The following is a 15834-nucleotide window of genomic DNA, read 5'->3' on the forward strand; positions in this document are numbered from 1 at the left end:
AGTGTATTATGGGTGTTAAAGGTTCCTAACTTTTAACTGTTTTCTGTAGTCATATAGCACAGATTTATCAACTTGAAAAAAAAAAAAAAAAAAAACACAGCCAACTTCTATTAAATCCATTTTGTCAGCAGTGAACAAACATTTTATCGGCAAGGCAGAGAAATCAAATTTGGCTTTCAGTTCATGTCTGTTAGCTTTGACCATATTTTTAGGAGATTAAAAGCCACAAACACAAAAGACTTCAATTATAATAAACTTTATTAGATCGTTCCCAATATTATCTACATCACTGAATACAAAGAGATGGTGGTCTGGAGGCAGAAAGGATTTAAAAACGGAACCAAACTATACCCCTCATGCTCAGCAAAAAGGCTGCAAAACATGAACTACATTTACACATCTAAAAGACTGGAATGGGGGGGGGGCAAACATTTGGATAACAGGACAATCAGCAATTTTACCTTCATAAAGACTTTAAAAGAGCAAAAAAACATCAACATTTGCCTTCGTCACTTTTGACATTGTTATCTCATAGACAAGGCACCACACAGCGGTGTTAATATTCCATCCCTGCTTTTCTCAACAAATCAACAAGTTAAAAACAGTCCTCCAGAATAAAACAGGCAAACATTATTTGTAGGATATGGGTGTTCACAGGATTTTAGGGGCCATTACAGAAAGTATGATATACAACCTCTTTTTAATTAATTTATGCTACATAGTTTCACAGTGATGCAACATTTAATTTCATATAAAAAGGACTTCAAATCATGGCTCTCTCTTAATATACCAGTATCATGACCCAGGCACTTCAGATATTGCAGTGTGATTAGAGGCAAGGGAATTGTTGAGTGATTTAAAAAGCTAGCATAACACTAGCCGTGGCTGTTTCCATGAATGCTAGTCTCTCAACTCCCCCCTCGCAGACGTCAAAGGCTGTTTTTCCAGGCCAGACGGTCAGACTTGCAGCTAAAACCAGGCTATTTTTAACCTGCCAAGAGTGAGCAAGGGAAGACATGGTCTTAAGTGTCGTCTACTTGCTAACCATGGCCACAGATCCAAAGTTGACTCAGCTAAATTATTATACAGACTGCAAGGGTAAAGACAATTGAAAAATCTATAAAAATGTCTGTTAACATAAAAACTTGCTGGTTGTTAAACCTAAAGGTCTTGAGACGGTAATGTATTTTGCATTGCCTGCAGAGTGTCACTATGGACCCTTATGTTAATGACAGTAAAAGAAAGCTTAAGGTATGCCCCCCCCCCAAAAAAGGATGGAATAAAAAACAAAACATTAAAAAGGAAAAGGCCTTGATAAACAGCTGAAGTTTCACTAAACCATGTTTGGAGAGGAGAAGGGTTCTTGTTTTTATATCTGCCATTAGATTCTGGCGAAAGCCTTCAAGGTGGATTTCTAGTATACAATTAAAGCAACTGGAGACCATGCCACACTTGATCCTGAAAGCATCAAGCAAGAGATGTCCTCAGTCTGATTTGTAAAAAATATTATTGGTACCATGCCCAGTGACCAAGAACGGCACCGAAAACAAAGATGTAATGAAACAGGCTTGCCAGAAAGATGATTAATCCCAGAGAGAAATACAGGTGGACACTATGCCTTGAATGGAAGTAAAGGCACTAATATCATCATTGGTAGAGCAAGTAGTTCTTAAGGGAAGCAGGTAAGGGCAGTCCATGGATTTCACTCAGTCGCTCTCTTCCCAATGCGACCCGCACAGAGCGCCTACAGAGGTCCATTAACGGCAGGGGTTCAGCTACAGGGGGAGAAAGAGACAGACAGAAGAAATTCATTAGGAGGGATCACTCACAAATACTGCATGAGCTTGTAATGCCAGGTGTAGGCTGTGCTTCCTAGTAAGATTTTGGGGTAAATGCCATGACAGACTTTACAACGGGGTTGTGTGCTAGACTGGTTGTTTTATATCAATCGTGTTCTGTCATTCTTATTTACATACAAAACTGACATGATAAAACGCAAGCCCAAGACCTTGCACAAATGACGCCCGTCGTCTGCGGCTGGGCGTATAAGGAGCAGACATGTGGACTGTTTGTTCAGAAGGTGGAGGAAAAAAAATAAAATAAAAATTCAGGAAATGGAAAACTAAATGTTCTTGAGATTTACACATAGGTTTACAATCAAAACACTGCACATTTCGACACTCAAGTCAAAACTAACCCATCGGTTTAAAATATGAACTACCCTTACTCTTCTGAAAAAACCTGGATTTGAAATCTGGAGAAATGTTACATCATGATTAACATTAGCCATCATCATTCTACAAACTGCGTCTCACTGCAACCAACGGTGGACATCCAACCCAGCCCACATCATAATGCATGACGTCATGCTATACCTACATATACACACACAAATACATACATGACACTATACTTTGTATTATATTACCTTTGCATCAAATTACAAAAACTAGTTAAACTAGTTACAGCGTCTATAAGGGTGTGACAGTAAATGACATCGTTCTCTCTACTGACTGCTGTTATCAGTCTCTATTTTTATTTTATTTAAATCAACCAAAGCAAGTGTTTTACCTGTCGTTTTGATGACAAAATTAGCTCCATATGTTAGACTTCAATCAAATTTGAGCCATTTTACCCTAGACATCCTTTACAAAACTAAAACGTGTATTAGTAAAATGAAAGAAAATTAAATTTATATCCCCAAAACTGATGTAAATTGCTTCAACATCAACTTCACACTTTTCCGTTAGCAACACGAAAACATGTCATCTATTTGTGATTTAAATATACATAAAGTGATCAAAGATGGTTCTCTTTATTATTGCTGGAGCATCCAATTCAAGACCTGTGAATCATATCAACTTGTGGAAAATGGGCAATATTTAAGAGACTTCCACATGTAATTAATGCTCATTTCACATGCAAAGATGTTAGCCAATCAGAGCAGTGGGTGTTTATATTGGAAAGGGCGTGTCTGTCGGGAGACTTCAGAGCGTTCAGAGGCCTAGTTTAGGCTAGAAAATGACTAAATTTTATTTTTTTCCATTCCAAAAAAAATAAATAAATAAAAGTACACCTCAGGGAATTTTCATAACCCTTTTAACAGCAAGCTTGTGGTACTATAACGTTATGATATTACATTGTGAATATTGTCAGAGTCCACAGGGCCAAAATTTCTTCAAAGTTGAAATATAAATTTATGATATTTGACCCTTAGGTTACAAAACTGACAAAAGCAATTCATCAGCTGATGCAGAGCGAATAAAGACTGCAGATTTTACTTTTACACCAAAAAAAAAAAATAATAATAATAATAATAATAATAATTCCTTGAATGTGCACCTGGCTTAAAGTTAACAAGTTTCCTCACAGTTTCCCTTTAGTCCAGCCATAGAACAACCCCCAAGTACTTCAGACTTTTCAGAATGGTTTCTCGGATGTTGAGATTACTTCATATAAATGTACACTTTGCAAATGAGACACTGGGGAAACCAAAGAGAGTGATGTAAGGGATAAATAACAGCACAATTATACCTCTGTCGACCGCAAGCATGACGAGGAATGCATTAAAGGCACTGACACAAGACAGAAACAAAAGGAAGCCAAGGCCTTGGAGTCATAGGCGGAGTAATACTCTGGCTACTTTCTCACACACATAGAGGAGATGAGAATTCTCCGAAAAAGGGAACACCTGTGTCCTGACCTGAAGAAGCATTAAGGCTGCAACAATACTTCCAAGTCAGACCCTCATTAAATGTTGCTAAAAATACCACATTCAGGAAAGACATTTTAGAGTCATTCCATCACCTGATGGTATGCAAAACATCAAGGTGATAAAACATGTAATCCATTGTACAGGGCATCATGAGTGGCCCGGAGACGGTTTCCACTGAGAGCCAAGTTGGTAACAGCAGGCCCCGAGAAGCCCAGACATGAGCAAGTCTGGCCCTCACCTGCATCCTTTCATTATATGACCACAGAATGATAACATCACCAGAATGTCCTCCAAAACTGACTCATTACAGCACGCTGGGTTGAGGAAATGAATCATATTTGCAGAAACTACATGCAAAACAAAAATATATATATCGTAACCTGGAGAATGCACAATTTTAGGAAAGACATTTTCACACTAGCTAGTTACAATTTGCATGACTAGGTAATATTTATAACCTTTTACCTTTCTCAAGAAATTTAACTGGGGGGAGGGGGGGGTGCACACTATTCGTCTTTGCTTCCACGTCAGCCATATCAGCCATCTAAAGCAAGGGTTATTAAACTTTCCATGCAAAAGGGCAAGATTCCTAAAATGCAGCTATACATTAATGTACATACAGTGAGAGTAAAATATTAGGTGTGATAAAAGACATGTTCACAAAACGTAAATAATTGTCTTTGACTTCAGTATACTAATGTCAATGAATTAATATCGTCTAGAACAATTTACATTCAAATTCATTTGTATCAAATACACATTGTAAGTTATATTTTCAAAAATCACCATAAAATCCAAAGAGTGCTACAAAATACTTTTAAAAATGAACAAAACTTAACAGTTATATTTTAGTGTGAAAACTAGAATGCAATTAAGACGGCCTAACAATGTCAGATTACGAAAATGTGTTAGGATTTTTAGTTACACATTTACACACCCTCAAATCCCATATATCTCAACCAATGAAACCACTTGCATAGAGTTTGGAAAGACTTCTGTTAAACAGCCATTAGTTCTCACAATCTCATATAATTGGCCTGTCCAGTCACTACTTTTCCATTAAACAAAAGCCTGCTGCTCTATAGTAATGGATAACACGACTTACTAATAATAGCAAGAAAGTCTGTTCTTAAATGTTCCACAGGTAGTGGAATCTGTTCAAGACGTAATGAGGACGGAGCAGGGCAGAGCGGCCAGTTTAATGATTAGCTTCCAGGACATGTCCAAGATAATGAATGACATCATGGTCTTGATCAGGTAAATGGAGCGGGTTTCACATAATTAATGAATGAGAAACAGCCTTCCAAAGACACACTAGCTCCAGCCACTTTCAACGTTCAACAAACGACAGCGCTAACCTTGTTATTCAAGAGACGACTGGAGGAGCCATGCAAAAGCAGACACATTACGAAGGCAAATTCAAACAAGCAGAAAGGATGATACTTACGATCAAGTCCATTGATGTACCGGATTCGGATTTCACAGTGTCCCCACACAGCACTCACTACAGGGTATAGCTTCTTTCCTTTGAGTCCTCTGAACGCAACCCCTAAATATTGTCCGTCAACGATAAAACTTAAAGTCCCCTCATCCATGTCCAGGACCACCAAAAATGAGTCTGGGACGATAAAGGTTTCATCAGGCTCAAGAAAAGCTGGATACGTCCTACTGGGCTGGTTCTTGCCATTGTGATGGAGTTTGTTACGTCCCAGGTCCCAGCCCCAGGACTCGCTATTGTTTCCTACAAGTGCAGTGTATCCTACAGAATGCAGCGGTGCTTCACCCGTCGCCACACCAACAACTGCATGGGTGCCCCGCTGGCGCATGGCCCAGCTGATCTCCCACACATGCAGTCCCCGTGTGTATCCCACTTGGCCCCGGATAGCATCTGTACTCTGCGCTACAGGGTGCCGGTGGAATATGAGTTTATTTTCCTCTTTAACAAATATGTTTAGCGAGCGGTCATCGTTGTTCCACGAGTGCTGAACTTGGACTTCCTGTGAGGCTGATGGCATGTCCAACAACATATCCAAGCGGGAGGGCTTGATGTAGTCCAGGGCCTGCAGCTCCAGCTTGAGAGGCCGAAACGCCGGGTCCCGCATGTCCACAGTCTTTATGCCTCCCGGAACCTTCTGCCCCATGCTCTGGGTGGTCTTCTTAGCACCTTATTCCCCCTCGTTATAGAGTAAATAACAGAGAATGATGGCAGTCAGTGTCCACTCCTTCACCTATGCCCCTCCGCCAATAAGGAGACCAAGGTCGTGTTTTTATGCCAGTGGTTGCTGGGAAACCAAGTCAAATCAGCTGCTAGTTAAGCTCACCTGGGAAGATTAAAAGGAGATAAAAAACGAGGCACACAGTTAAATGACTGGGATAAATCCATGTTTTCACAGCCTTTTTCCATAGTTAAAAAAAATAAAAATTCAGGATTATCATTATCTTGCACATTATCATTAATGTAAATGTTTAGAATTATAATATTTCATATTTTGTTTATAATATACAAAATTATGATGAACGTACCATTTAATATAATTTAATTTGCAGGGGTGCACATAAGTGGTCTAGACCACCCCATGCTGAATTTCAAAGCACAATGCAAACCTGTGACATTCATTCACTGAAGCTCAGCAGCAACGCTATACCCAGAAGCGCGTATACATACTTGCCGGCAACCCGCCAAAATAACAGCCTGCTGATTTTAAGTTTGAAAAAGATGAAAACGCGCATTTTCTCTCTCTTTTTTTTTTTTTTTACACTTTTATGCAAAGCGACTTAAATTTGGGGAAGAAAAGTGATCCTTAAAGAGGCAAAAAAAAAAAAAAAAAAGTTAAAATGTAATTGGTCCTCATACTGCATATAGCGTGACCCAACCAAATCTCCAGGTTCTCTTATGAGAACCAGGCTGGAAAAATTATGTGCACCCTGTATATTGTACTACATACATTTAAACGCAGTATAAATTATAAAGTAGCAAATGGTGAAGTTGCAGAAGTTTTTACATGCCCTCTATAAACTATTCAAACGCTATTTGATTCTGTAACAAAACTATTCTGAACTAAGGTTACACATTTTTGTTAGATTTGAATGAGAAAAGACAATCTGATTTTCCTGATACGGACACACGCACACAAGAGTGTCAATCTACTACACTCCTCTAGAAACTCAGACAACGGTGGACTGTTAATAGCACAGCAACTGTATTATTCTGTCAGTTGCATGCTCAATGCCTCACTTGTGAGCGTTACAATACGGTTTATTGGTCCAAGGACCTTTTCAGGCCCATTACATCACATGACAAAAGCAGAGAATAAATACTTTTCTAGCTTTACCACAACCAACCCGATACCGTTGACCGTTTCACACAATGCCCTTTAGAAATAGGAAATAAGGGAGAGAAAAAGACAGGCCATTTCCTCTTTTAAACTAGTCTAGTCTGAAGATAACAGGAAGAGCAATAAAAAGTCCTTCAAGAATATGGAGTCAAAATGTTTTCAGTAAAAACTGCAAATTCAGTTAAGCAATATTCCGCCGGACAGGACAGGGACACATTGCAGTATGTGAAATCCCCACCCCATGTCCTGATTTCTAACACAATTATTGCCCTCCTAAATTACATCACATTTAAATCTGATATTCAACAATTAGGGCAGTCTGCTACAAACAACTACAAATAAACAAAAAAAAGTGTGTGTGTGGGGTTACAAAGTTCTTCTTCCCATACGGTGCATAAAACGGTTAAATTGAAAAACAGCATTTCATAACGAGCTGCTGAAGCACCCCAAGGGTAATTGAATTGTAGACAAGAGTTCATTGAGGAACATCTTAGCCCTTTCTCTGACACAAGTAAACAACCTTTTAAATGGGTCACGCCTCTCCGTCGCTGGCCTACCCGAGGCTGAGGAACATCAAGAAGTGGGTGGCAAGTTTGTGAATGCCAGACAATACGGTCTTCAATGGCTGTCCAACCTTTACAAAGTAGGAAACATGTTAATTTGCACACTCTCTATGCAAGGAGCAATTAAGCTCGGTGGCAAAGCACCAACAAACACAGACAACAGACCTTTACAGTTCTATCAGAAACCAATCACCATTTTTAATAAAACCTTTCGTGATATTTAGGGGTGAGGTGATGTCTTTCAGCAGGATCGTCTCCACTCTTTGCGTGGTTTTGACAGAGTGCCTGGCCTGTGAGATGGAGGTTACACAATTACTATTATTGAGGTTTAAGCTGAGGGTCTTTGCAGGTGGTTTGCCCCCTCTGTGCAGAGCTGATTAAAATGTGAATGTGGGTGCTGGGTGAGTTTTTTTGGGCCTGGGGAATAGAACTTGCTTTTGTCTTGACCACATTTAATACTTAAGCAAAACTGGGCTTCCATTGACTTTTGTGCTCCTATAAAACCTGTGATCTGCCGAAACCCCAACCTTGCACCTACTTGGTTGCAAATATGTACTTAACCTTAAGATTTCCTTATGTTCCACTTATAAGTGCCTGAAAAAATAAATTGAGTGCATCACATTTCCTCTTTACATTATGTACAGTAGTCAGACCAACAAGTAGCTGCACAAAATTTCCACCATATATATAATTTTCTATAATGTTTCTATAACAAAATGTGATGGGCTTACAGTGCCAATGTCTCCGGTTTTCTTTTCTAAAGTGCGGAAATAGTTTCAAGATGAGGGACGCCACTCTGAAACAGGGACATTATCTTCAACAGTGTTATATTCTAATCATGACACTGAGGCATCTGGCACGCAGCTGTGAGTGAAGGGCAAAGCAGGACCGAGAAAGATGACGACAAATCATGGGGTCAACCAAAATGCCACACGGATGCTCTATTCAGACAGTGGGCAGACGGGGTGAAAAATGGCAGGCAAACGGTACTTTAACACTGCTTGATTTTAAAAAAAGCTTACCTGAGAGACTAACATTTAGGAACATATTCATAATAGAATTAAAAAAAAAAAAATTATTATAAGTTTTCCCCTCACATAAATTGTTTTCTGTTTTTCAAACTGTAAGGGAGACCAAAAGCTGCATCTGAAAGGGTATATAATGCACCACCAAGAAAGTGGCATAAACACAGTAGCTACAACAGCACAAATAAATGTTACAAAATGGAATTAAATGATGTTGGAGCAGAGACAAAGGGTTGTGCATAGTTCATGCAATACAAAAAATAAAAATAAGTTTGCAACAGCCTAAAAATCAAACCAACAAGAAAAAGTATGAGCAATAAGTTTGAGGAAATGCATATAAGGCCTGATTCGTATTGAAAGATAATGGGCATCTTTATATTGACACTCCCTTCATGAACTTGCACTCACCCTGGATTAAAGTAATCATATTGTTGAATATGTGAAAACAGGGGAGCTCTAAACCAGCATTTACCCACTAGACAAGTCCAACAGCTCTAGGCAGAGCCACAGCAGGTGCCATCCCGTTTCATGCTCCAACAGAAAATGACAACACCCCTGTTCAAATACACACCATAATGCAATCTGATAGGAATCTTCCGAACGTTGCTAAATAGCACACACTCCTGTAGTCAAAACAGGTCTATGTGGAGTCCAAAACTGGGTGATGCAGTTTCTGCCAAGATGGTAGTGGAGACCTCCTGTTTTTGATGGCCCCGTGTTACCCACCGGAAAACCAAGTCTATATTTCGGAAATGAGTCACATCAACTCTATAGACCGAGTTATATGAAGACATAAAATGGCTCAGAGTTTGGAATTTTATAAGAACACAGCAACAAACACAAAAATAAAAATTCATTTACTCACCCTCATGTCATTTCAAACTTGTATGACTTTCTCCTTCTAAATAAATAAAATAAATAAAAATAAAAAAAATACAATTTCCAGTGTTGTTTTGGACCCCATTGACGTTTATTGTATGGAAAAAGATTTTAAGCAAAAAATTAAAATAAAAAAATAGTGTTCAACTTCCACAGAGAAACCTCAGTCACAAAAGTAAAAGGTGACACAACAGGTTAATGCAAAAAGCAACTCGACTTTACGCAGGTATAGGGAAATATGGTTTATGAAACCAGGAAGTGAGAAACAAGGGTGTAGAATACGTGTTGTGGGGGACTGGGGTGTGTTTACAGAGAGGTTTTCATAGATAAGTGTGAATAAATCTAGATTCAAAATTAAAAGAGAAAAGATAGTCTATGCATGACCTGGCGTTTTCTTTGTATTCAAGATGAGGCAATGACCATTGTGGAGCTCTAAACACTTAAACTATAAAATAAACTGTCTGCCCAAATGGCTATGCCCTTAGTGAGAAGAAACTGAAACACCACATACGAAAAAAAAAAAAACAGTTAAACTATCACTACAATATCTGCCAAATATCACTTCCTTAGACATACTAATCATGAGCAGACATGAACAGCTGCTGAAGTCCCAATACATGACAAATTCTCACCCTCAACTGCACCAGCTACAAGATATGAAACTACACTTCAACTAAGCAGAAATAAAAATAGATTTAGTACAGCTAAGCATTCCTTAGATTACAGTAACGGCTGCATGTCAAGACCTGCAGTATTGTTAGCCTAATGAGTTGTTTTACCAAATTAGTGAAGTTACGCAAGCAAGTTAAATGCTCAGTGTCAAAGCCAATAGAACAACAGATCATACAGTTCAAAGAACCCCAATGACCTTCATTTATCAGACAGTACTGGGAGCTTTAGGTTGCAACAACAATAGCAAAAGTAACGTACATTTGATGACAAATGCAACGTTGAGCATAAGAGACTGGTCAGATAAGAGAGAAAAACCATTAAGTCTTACCAATCCCAAACTCTTTAACAGTAGTGTATATTTCGTAAATGGAGTGAGAGAGTGAGACAGTAAACCATCTAGACAATTGACTCACAAGTTAAATCATCAATAAAAAACAAAGTATTAGTCAAATACCATAACATCAAAAGATTAGTTCACTTCCAGAATTACATTTATCTAATTTACTCACCCCCATGTCATTGTAATTCAGTGGAGAGAAATTAAGTTAAGGAAAACGTTCCAGGATGTTTCTCCATAAAAATGGACTTCAATGGAAACAAATGGGTGGAAGGTCCAAATAACAGTTTGAGTGCAACATCAAAGGGCTCTAAACAATCCCAGACGAGGAATAAGGGTGTTATCTAGTGAAACGATTGGTCCTTCTAAAAATATATATATATATTTTTTTAAAATTACCCACAAATGCACTAGCTCAACTTACATTACGCAATCACGCTGAATTGAAAAGGTTACACGCGGTTAGCATTTCATCTGTGTACTTCAGTTCAGAAAGGTAGGAGTGAAAAACTCATTTTCTCCTTCAACTTAATCATCGGACACTGTTTTTTACCTTTTTTTGTAAAGGGTGTTTGACTTTCTTTGCATGTTCGCTTTGTAAACACTGGGTTGGTACTTCTAAGTCACATGTGACCTTTCCAACGTGACTACTTAATGCGTGAAGTCAAGCTAGTGCAAGATCAGCATGTGTTTGAAAAGTATATAATATTATATATATTTCTTTTAAGAAAATGGATAATCGTTTCACTAGATAAGACCCTTATTCCTCAGATGGGATTGAGTAGAGCCCTTTGAAGCTGCAATGAAACTGCAATTTGGACCTTCAAACCGTTGGTTCCCATTACGGTTTATTATATGGTGAAAAAAACTGGAATGTTTTCCTCTCAAACCTTAAATTATTTGCCATCTATTTTGTTGTAAAGTTATCTAATTCCTTTAATATAATTTGAGAAATATTCTCATTGAGTTCTTCCTGAAAACCATGCGTTTTAAAAACAACAATACATTAACCTGAAGAACCTTTAAATGTATCAGGAGCTTTTATTAGCACAACTGTTCTTAATAAAATAAGTGACAAAGAACCACAGAAGATTTCATCTCTTAACCCTTAAAAAGACAGGCCATTCCACATTAGTTAACCCAACCCAGACATGCAGTCTTTATGCCGGGACACACCAAGCCGACGGTAGGGCTAGTTTGTTTGGTGTGTACCACTCGTCGGCTCACGTTGGCGGCTTTTTGCCCGATTCAACATGTTGAATTGGCATCGGGCAGTTGGGCGAGAGTGAGAGCTCTGATGTTCAGTTTAACGAATGAGTCAGTACACGAGAATTAAAGTGAAAGTGATGAAAACAAGCATGTAAATGAAGGTGGAACAGACAGAAGGCTGTTTAAATGTTACACAATCTTTCCATAGACTGTATAAAAACAGATGTACTGTCCGTGATGTCACCCATTGGTTTCCGAAGAGTGTTGAAGCCAAAAGTGGGCAGAGGCGGCCGTCACCATTTTGGCAGCGCGTCACCAAGTGTCACTCATGGATAATCGAAAAGGGGCAAAAAGGCAGGAGCTGGTTGCTGAAACCACACACACCTAGCACACCTGTGACTCAAGTGGCTGAGCCCTTATTATGCAGAACTTTAAGGTTTAATATAATTTAAACTAATGAGTTATATAAAAAAATAAAAAGTTGACCCCCTCACAGTTGTCACGAAGAGCTAAATTAGCCATATAGACCAAACTTTTTTTTTTTTTGCACAAGGCTATAAAATTCTGCATGTTTGTAAGTTGGGCATTTTAACATGGGAAGTCTAAGGGATCGTCACCCTTTTGGAGCCAGCCTCCAGCGGCCTGTTGATGAATTGCAGTTTTAGTCACTTCCGTGTTGGTTTCGAGAGAGGGAGCAGAAAGTTGCTGCTTGGATCCTTCCCAAACATTCTAATATGCAAATGTTTTCATACATAATGAGCCACTTAAAATTGTTAAAGCTATCAACATTACTGATATTCAAAATGGTAAGCAAGCAATGCTTGGTTTATGTTTCATATTGATGTTTCTCGTATACCTCTGTTTCATTCTCTCCTTTTGAATCACAAATATATAGGCCTACTATTGATAGCTGCTAATATAGACAGTTCATTTCTCTCACACAAGTGCAGAACACACGTTAGTTTGCCGTCAGCTGTAGACTGTGCAGTGTGTTCAAGCACAGCGTTTTGGTCCGACGTGAGGTGACAACACTATCCCGGGCCAACCTTTAGTGTTTGGTAGGGGGAGAAAATCACAATTAAAGTTATTACAACTTACAACCATGGGTGTCGCTATGCCATTTAAAAAAAAAATTGCGATTAGTTCCATAAACTGTTTCCAAATTAGTTCCTTTAAATTTCATATGAAAATGGCGGCGGACTTCGATTGGCTCTTCCCAGTCTTTCAGCGCATTGTTTTCCAATCCGCATGATTCGGCAGACCGCTGCGGCGCAGAGCGAGAGACAGAGGACAAGGTGTGCGTTTGTAGATAGATTGTTATAATATATGTATCTGTGCAATTCTTGGTCATAAATCCAATTTCCAAAATATCATGGGGGAGCAATATTTGGTTGAGCAATATTATCTAATGCAGCCTACGTTTTTACTACATTCACCCCTCATCACACCACAGCAGTTTCCTCCAGTGAAAATGAAGCACATATGAACGCATACTTTATTAAACAATCATGTTGCCATTTTCATTTGAAAATGTATCTTTCAATATAATGACATTCCAGTCCATGTGTGCGTGTGGCAAAGAGGTTTGCATACTTGAGCTACGGAAAGAGGGTTGTACTAGAAATGCAAACCGTAAAATTGTGTTTGTACAGTAAACAGGTTGTATGTGCGAGATCATGAAGACTTGAATTTGACTTATTAATTCAAATGTTATACCCCATCTACACAAGACAGTGGAATACTGCACGTTTAGTATATGACCCCAGTAAATTATTTTTTAAATCTTTTATATACACACTTCATTATTAGGCTATTATTATTATTATTCGCTCAATGGGGGCTGACCCCCCCTAAAGTGAAAATCCTAGAATCATGCCGCTTACAACATTTGCACTTTTGTAATCCAGGTCAGTTCAGTAGGATGTCCTCTACAGCAGAGTGTCAGAGGAGATACCGGTTATACAGGCCTACAAACATCTGTGTGCAGTCGGGAGCATTTACTGTAGTACAGACAGTTAAATCCCTCCAGTGACGAGAAAATCAGTGCTACGGTTCTGGCAAGCACAAAGGCAAGGTTAATCTCCCTTGAACACATCAACCAGAGTTATCTGACACTAAATGGATCAAACAAAGAGCTGATGTCTCTGCAAAAAAAAAAAAAAAAAAAAAAAAAAAAAAAAAAAAAACACCCCACATTGATGAGAAACCCCTTACAAACCTATGTTACCATAAACCAAAGTTTCCACCAAAATACTTACTAAACTAAAGATTGAGTTGCAGCAAACTCTGGTAACTTCATATTTATGGCATATGACTTCAAATAAATGACAGTGACAAAGACGCTGGTTGACAGGAAGACTTCTGTACCCACGCAAGATATTTTATTGTGTTTAGTAATAAAAAAAAAAAAAAACAAGCCAATGCCTTAATTGCTTCTTATAAAGGAACACAGACCAAAGTCCGGTCTGATACATCATTTGACTGGAGCAGGGACAAAGATTTCCCTTTTCCCCCTCAAAGCGTTCTGAAGTCACTCCGCTTCAATTCCACCCCATGTTTTTAGGTGTCCAGCTCACAGAGAACTGGGGTGAGTGAAAAAAAAACAGCAATGCTAATCTCACTCCCAGCTGCAGGTAAATGCACGTGATTCCACTGATTTTACAAAAGAACTATATATATATATATATATATATATATATATATATATATATATATATATATATATATATATATATATATATATATACCATTGCCACTCAGATGCAGTACTAGCTACTATTAATTATTAGCAAGCTTAAAACTCCAAAAATAAGAAAAAACCGTGCTAGTTGTAGTTTGTATACAAATCCTAAATAGACTAGGACTTCATTTTCATTTAGCATATAAGTAGAGATAGCTTAACATGCCTCCAGACCAAATGCATTAGGTCTTTAAGACCTTAAACCGAAAGTAAAGCCCCTCCAGGCCAACACTGTCTGGTACAAACATCTTTACTCTCGTGGAGTAGCCTACGAGTTGAAACGGCTACGAATAACAATTCTTATGTACATACACCAAAGTAATTGGTTTATTGCTACTAACGTTATCTGGCCTTTCGCAGAGAAGGTAAATGTAAGCAATGAACAATATAATCAGAGACACAAATCTCCTGATGCTGCTAAACTAGGGTTGGAAACTATTAAATGTAGGTCCACGAGACGTTGTTGGCTTAAAAATCCATTTCAGGCTCATTACAAACGCAGGAAGTGGTTGCTGCTTAGTGCATGTTAATGTATTATTTACACCGAGATGCAATAGGAAACGTGCCACAACTCATCGCGTTTATATCGCATTTTCCGTTTTATAACTTAGGCTTGTTGAATGAGCACATCGACTGGATGTTTGTATTGGTAAAGCTTGGAAAGCCGCGAGAGTCTGCATGTGAACACACAACAAAGAAAAAAGACCGACAAATGTGTGAAAACCTAATTATTTCAGTCAACTGATACATACCGGAAAATAAAGCATAGGCGAAGGAGTGGGGTGAATATGTTCCTTTCAGTCGTTATTCCCGAGCAAATCCATGACTAGTCTGTTATCCTCTCTCTATGTGTTTTTAGCATAGACTTGTATTGGGTGAAATGATGGCTGCTAACAGCGATAGAAACGTCTCTTCAGTCACGTGGTCAAATAGCTTCCAGCTGCTGCTAAACGTCCCTCCCAAATGAGTTGACTTGTTGTTTAACTCATTTCTCCTGATAAAACCTGCTAATTGTGGGCTACATATAATGATGGCATATTTATAGTCTGTGTGCATGCCAGATATACAATTAGTTGCTAGAACCATATTTCATTTTTATTTAAATTTACCATCTTTGTAGTCCTAATAGTTAGCAAAGGAAACTAAATTGTTTTATTTGTGAGCCACTGACTGACTCATACTCTATTATTCTAGTTTTAAGTACACCTGTTTGTTAACTTAAAATGAGTATGCCCTGTAGCAAGTAACCCTGTTTATTAATTATCTCAAATTTGATCTATTTCATAAGATTTTTCATTCTTTATATGTAAGGTATTTTCTTAATTTAAGTAATATATTGTGCATAATTACATATAGCAT

General features: G+C 38.3%; 1 protein-coding gene across 2 annotated transcripts; it reads right to left on the reverse strand.

Moving 5' to 3' along the window:
• Nucleotides 1–240: 240 nt before the first annotated feature.
• LOC127944976 (SPRY domain-containing SOCS box protein 1) lies at nucleotides 241–15425 on the reverse strand. 2 transcript variants are annotated; one of them, XM_052541425.1, is made up of 3 exons: nucleotides 15228–15425; nucleotides 5163–6036; nucleotides 241–1775 (listed from the first exon to the last, which is right to left on the reverse strand). In XM_052541425.1, the coding sequence occupies exons 2-3, from the start codon at nucleotides 5854–5856 to the stop codon at nucleotides 1648–1650; spliced, it is 822 nt and encodes a 273-aa protein (XP_052397385.1). In that variant the 5' UTR covers nucleotides 5857–6036; nucleotides 15228–15425; the 3' UTR covers nucleotides 241–1647. The 2 variants fall into 2 exon arrangements, with proteins under 2 accessions (XP_052397385.1, XP_052397386.1); XM_052541426.1 differs by lacking the exon at nucleotides 15228–15425 and adding an exon at nucleotides 7571–7669.
• Nucleotides 15426–15834: the final 409 nt, after the last annotated feature.

This window comes from Carassius gibelio, chromosome A23 (assembly GCF_023724105.1).
Source record: "Carassius gibelio isolate Cgi1373 ecotype wild population from Czech Republic chromosome A23, carGib1.2-hapl.c, whole genome shotgun sequence".
Taxonomy (NCBI): Eukaryota; Metazoa; Chordata; class Actinopteri; order Cypriniformes; family Cyprinidae; genus Carassius; species Carassius gibelio.

What these genes read in the sequence shown, in the direction of transcription:
- LOC127944976 (XM_052541425.1), bottom strand. Translation starts at nt 5,856, where the DNA reads ATGGGGCAGAAGGTTCCGGGAGGCATAAAGACTGTGGACATGCGGGAC. An exon ending in GTACATCAATGGACTTGATC is followed by an intron (nt 1,776 to 5,162) that starts GTAAGTATCATC and finishes CTCCCCCTGTAG; the next exon opens with CTGAACCCCTGCCGTTAATG.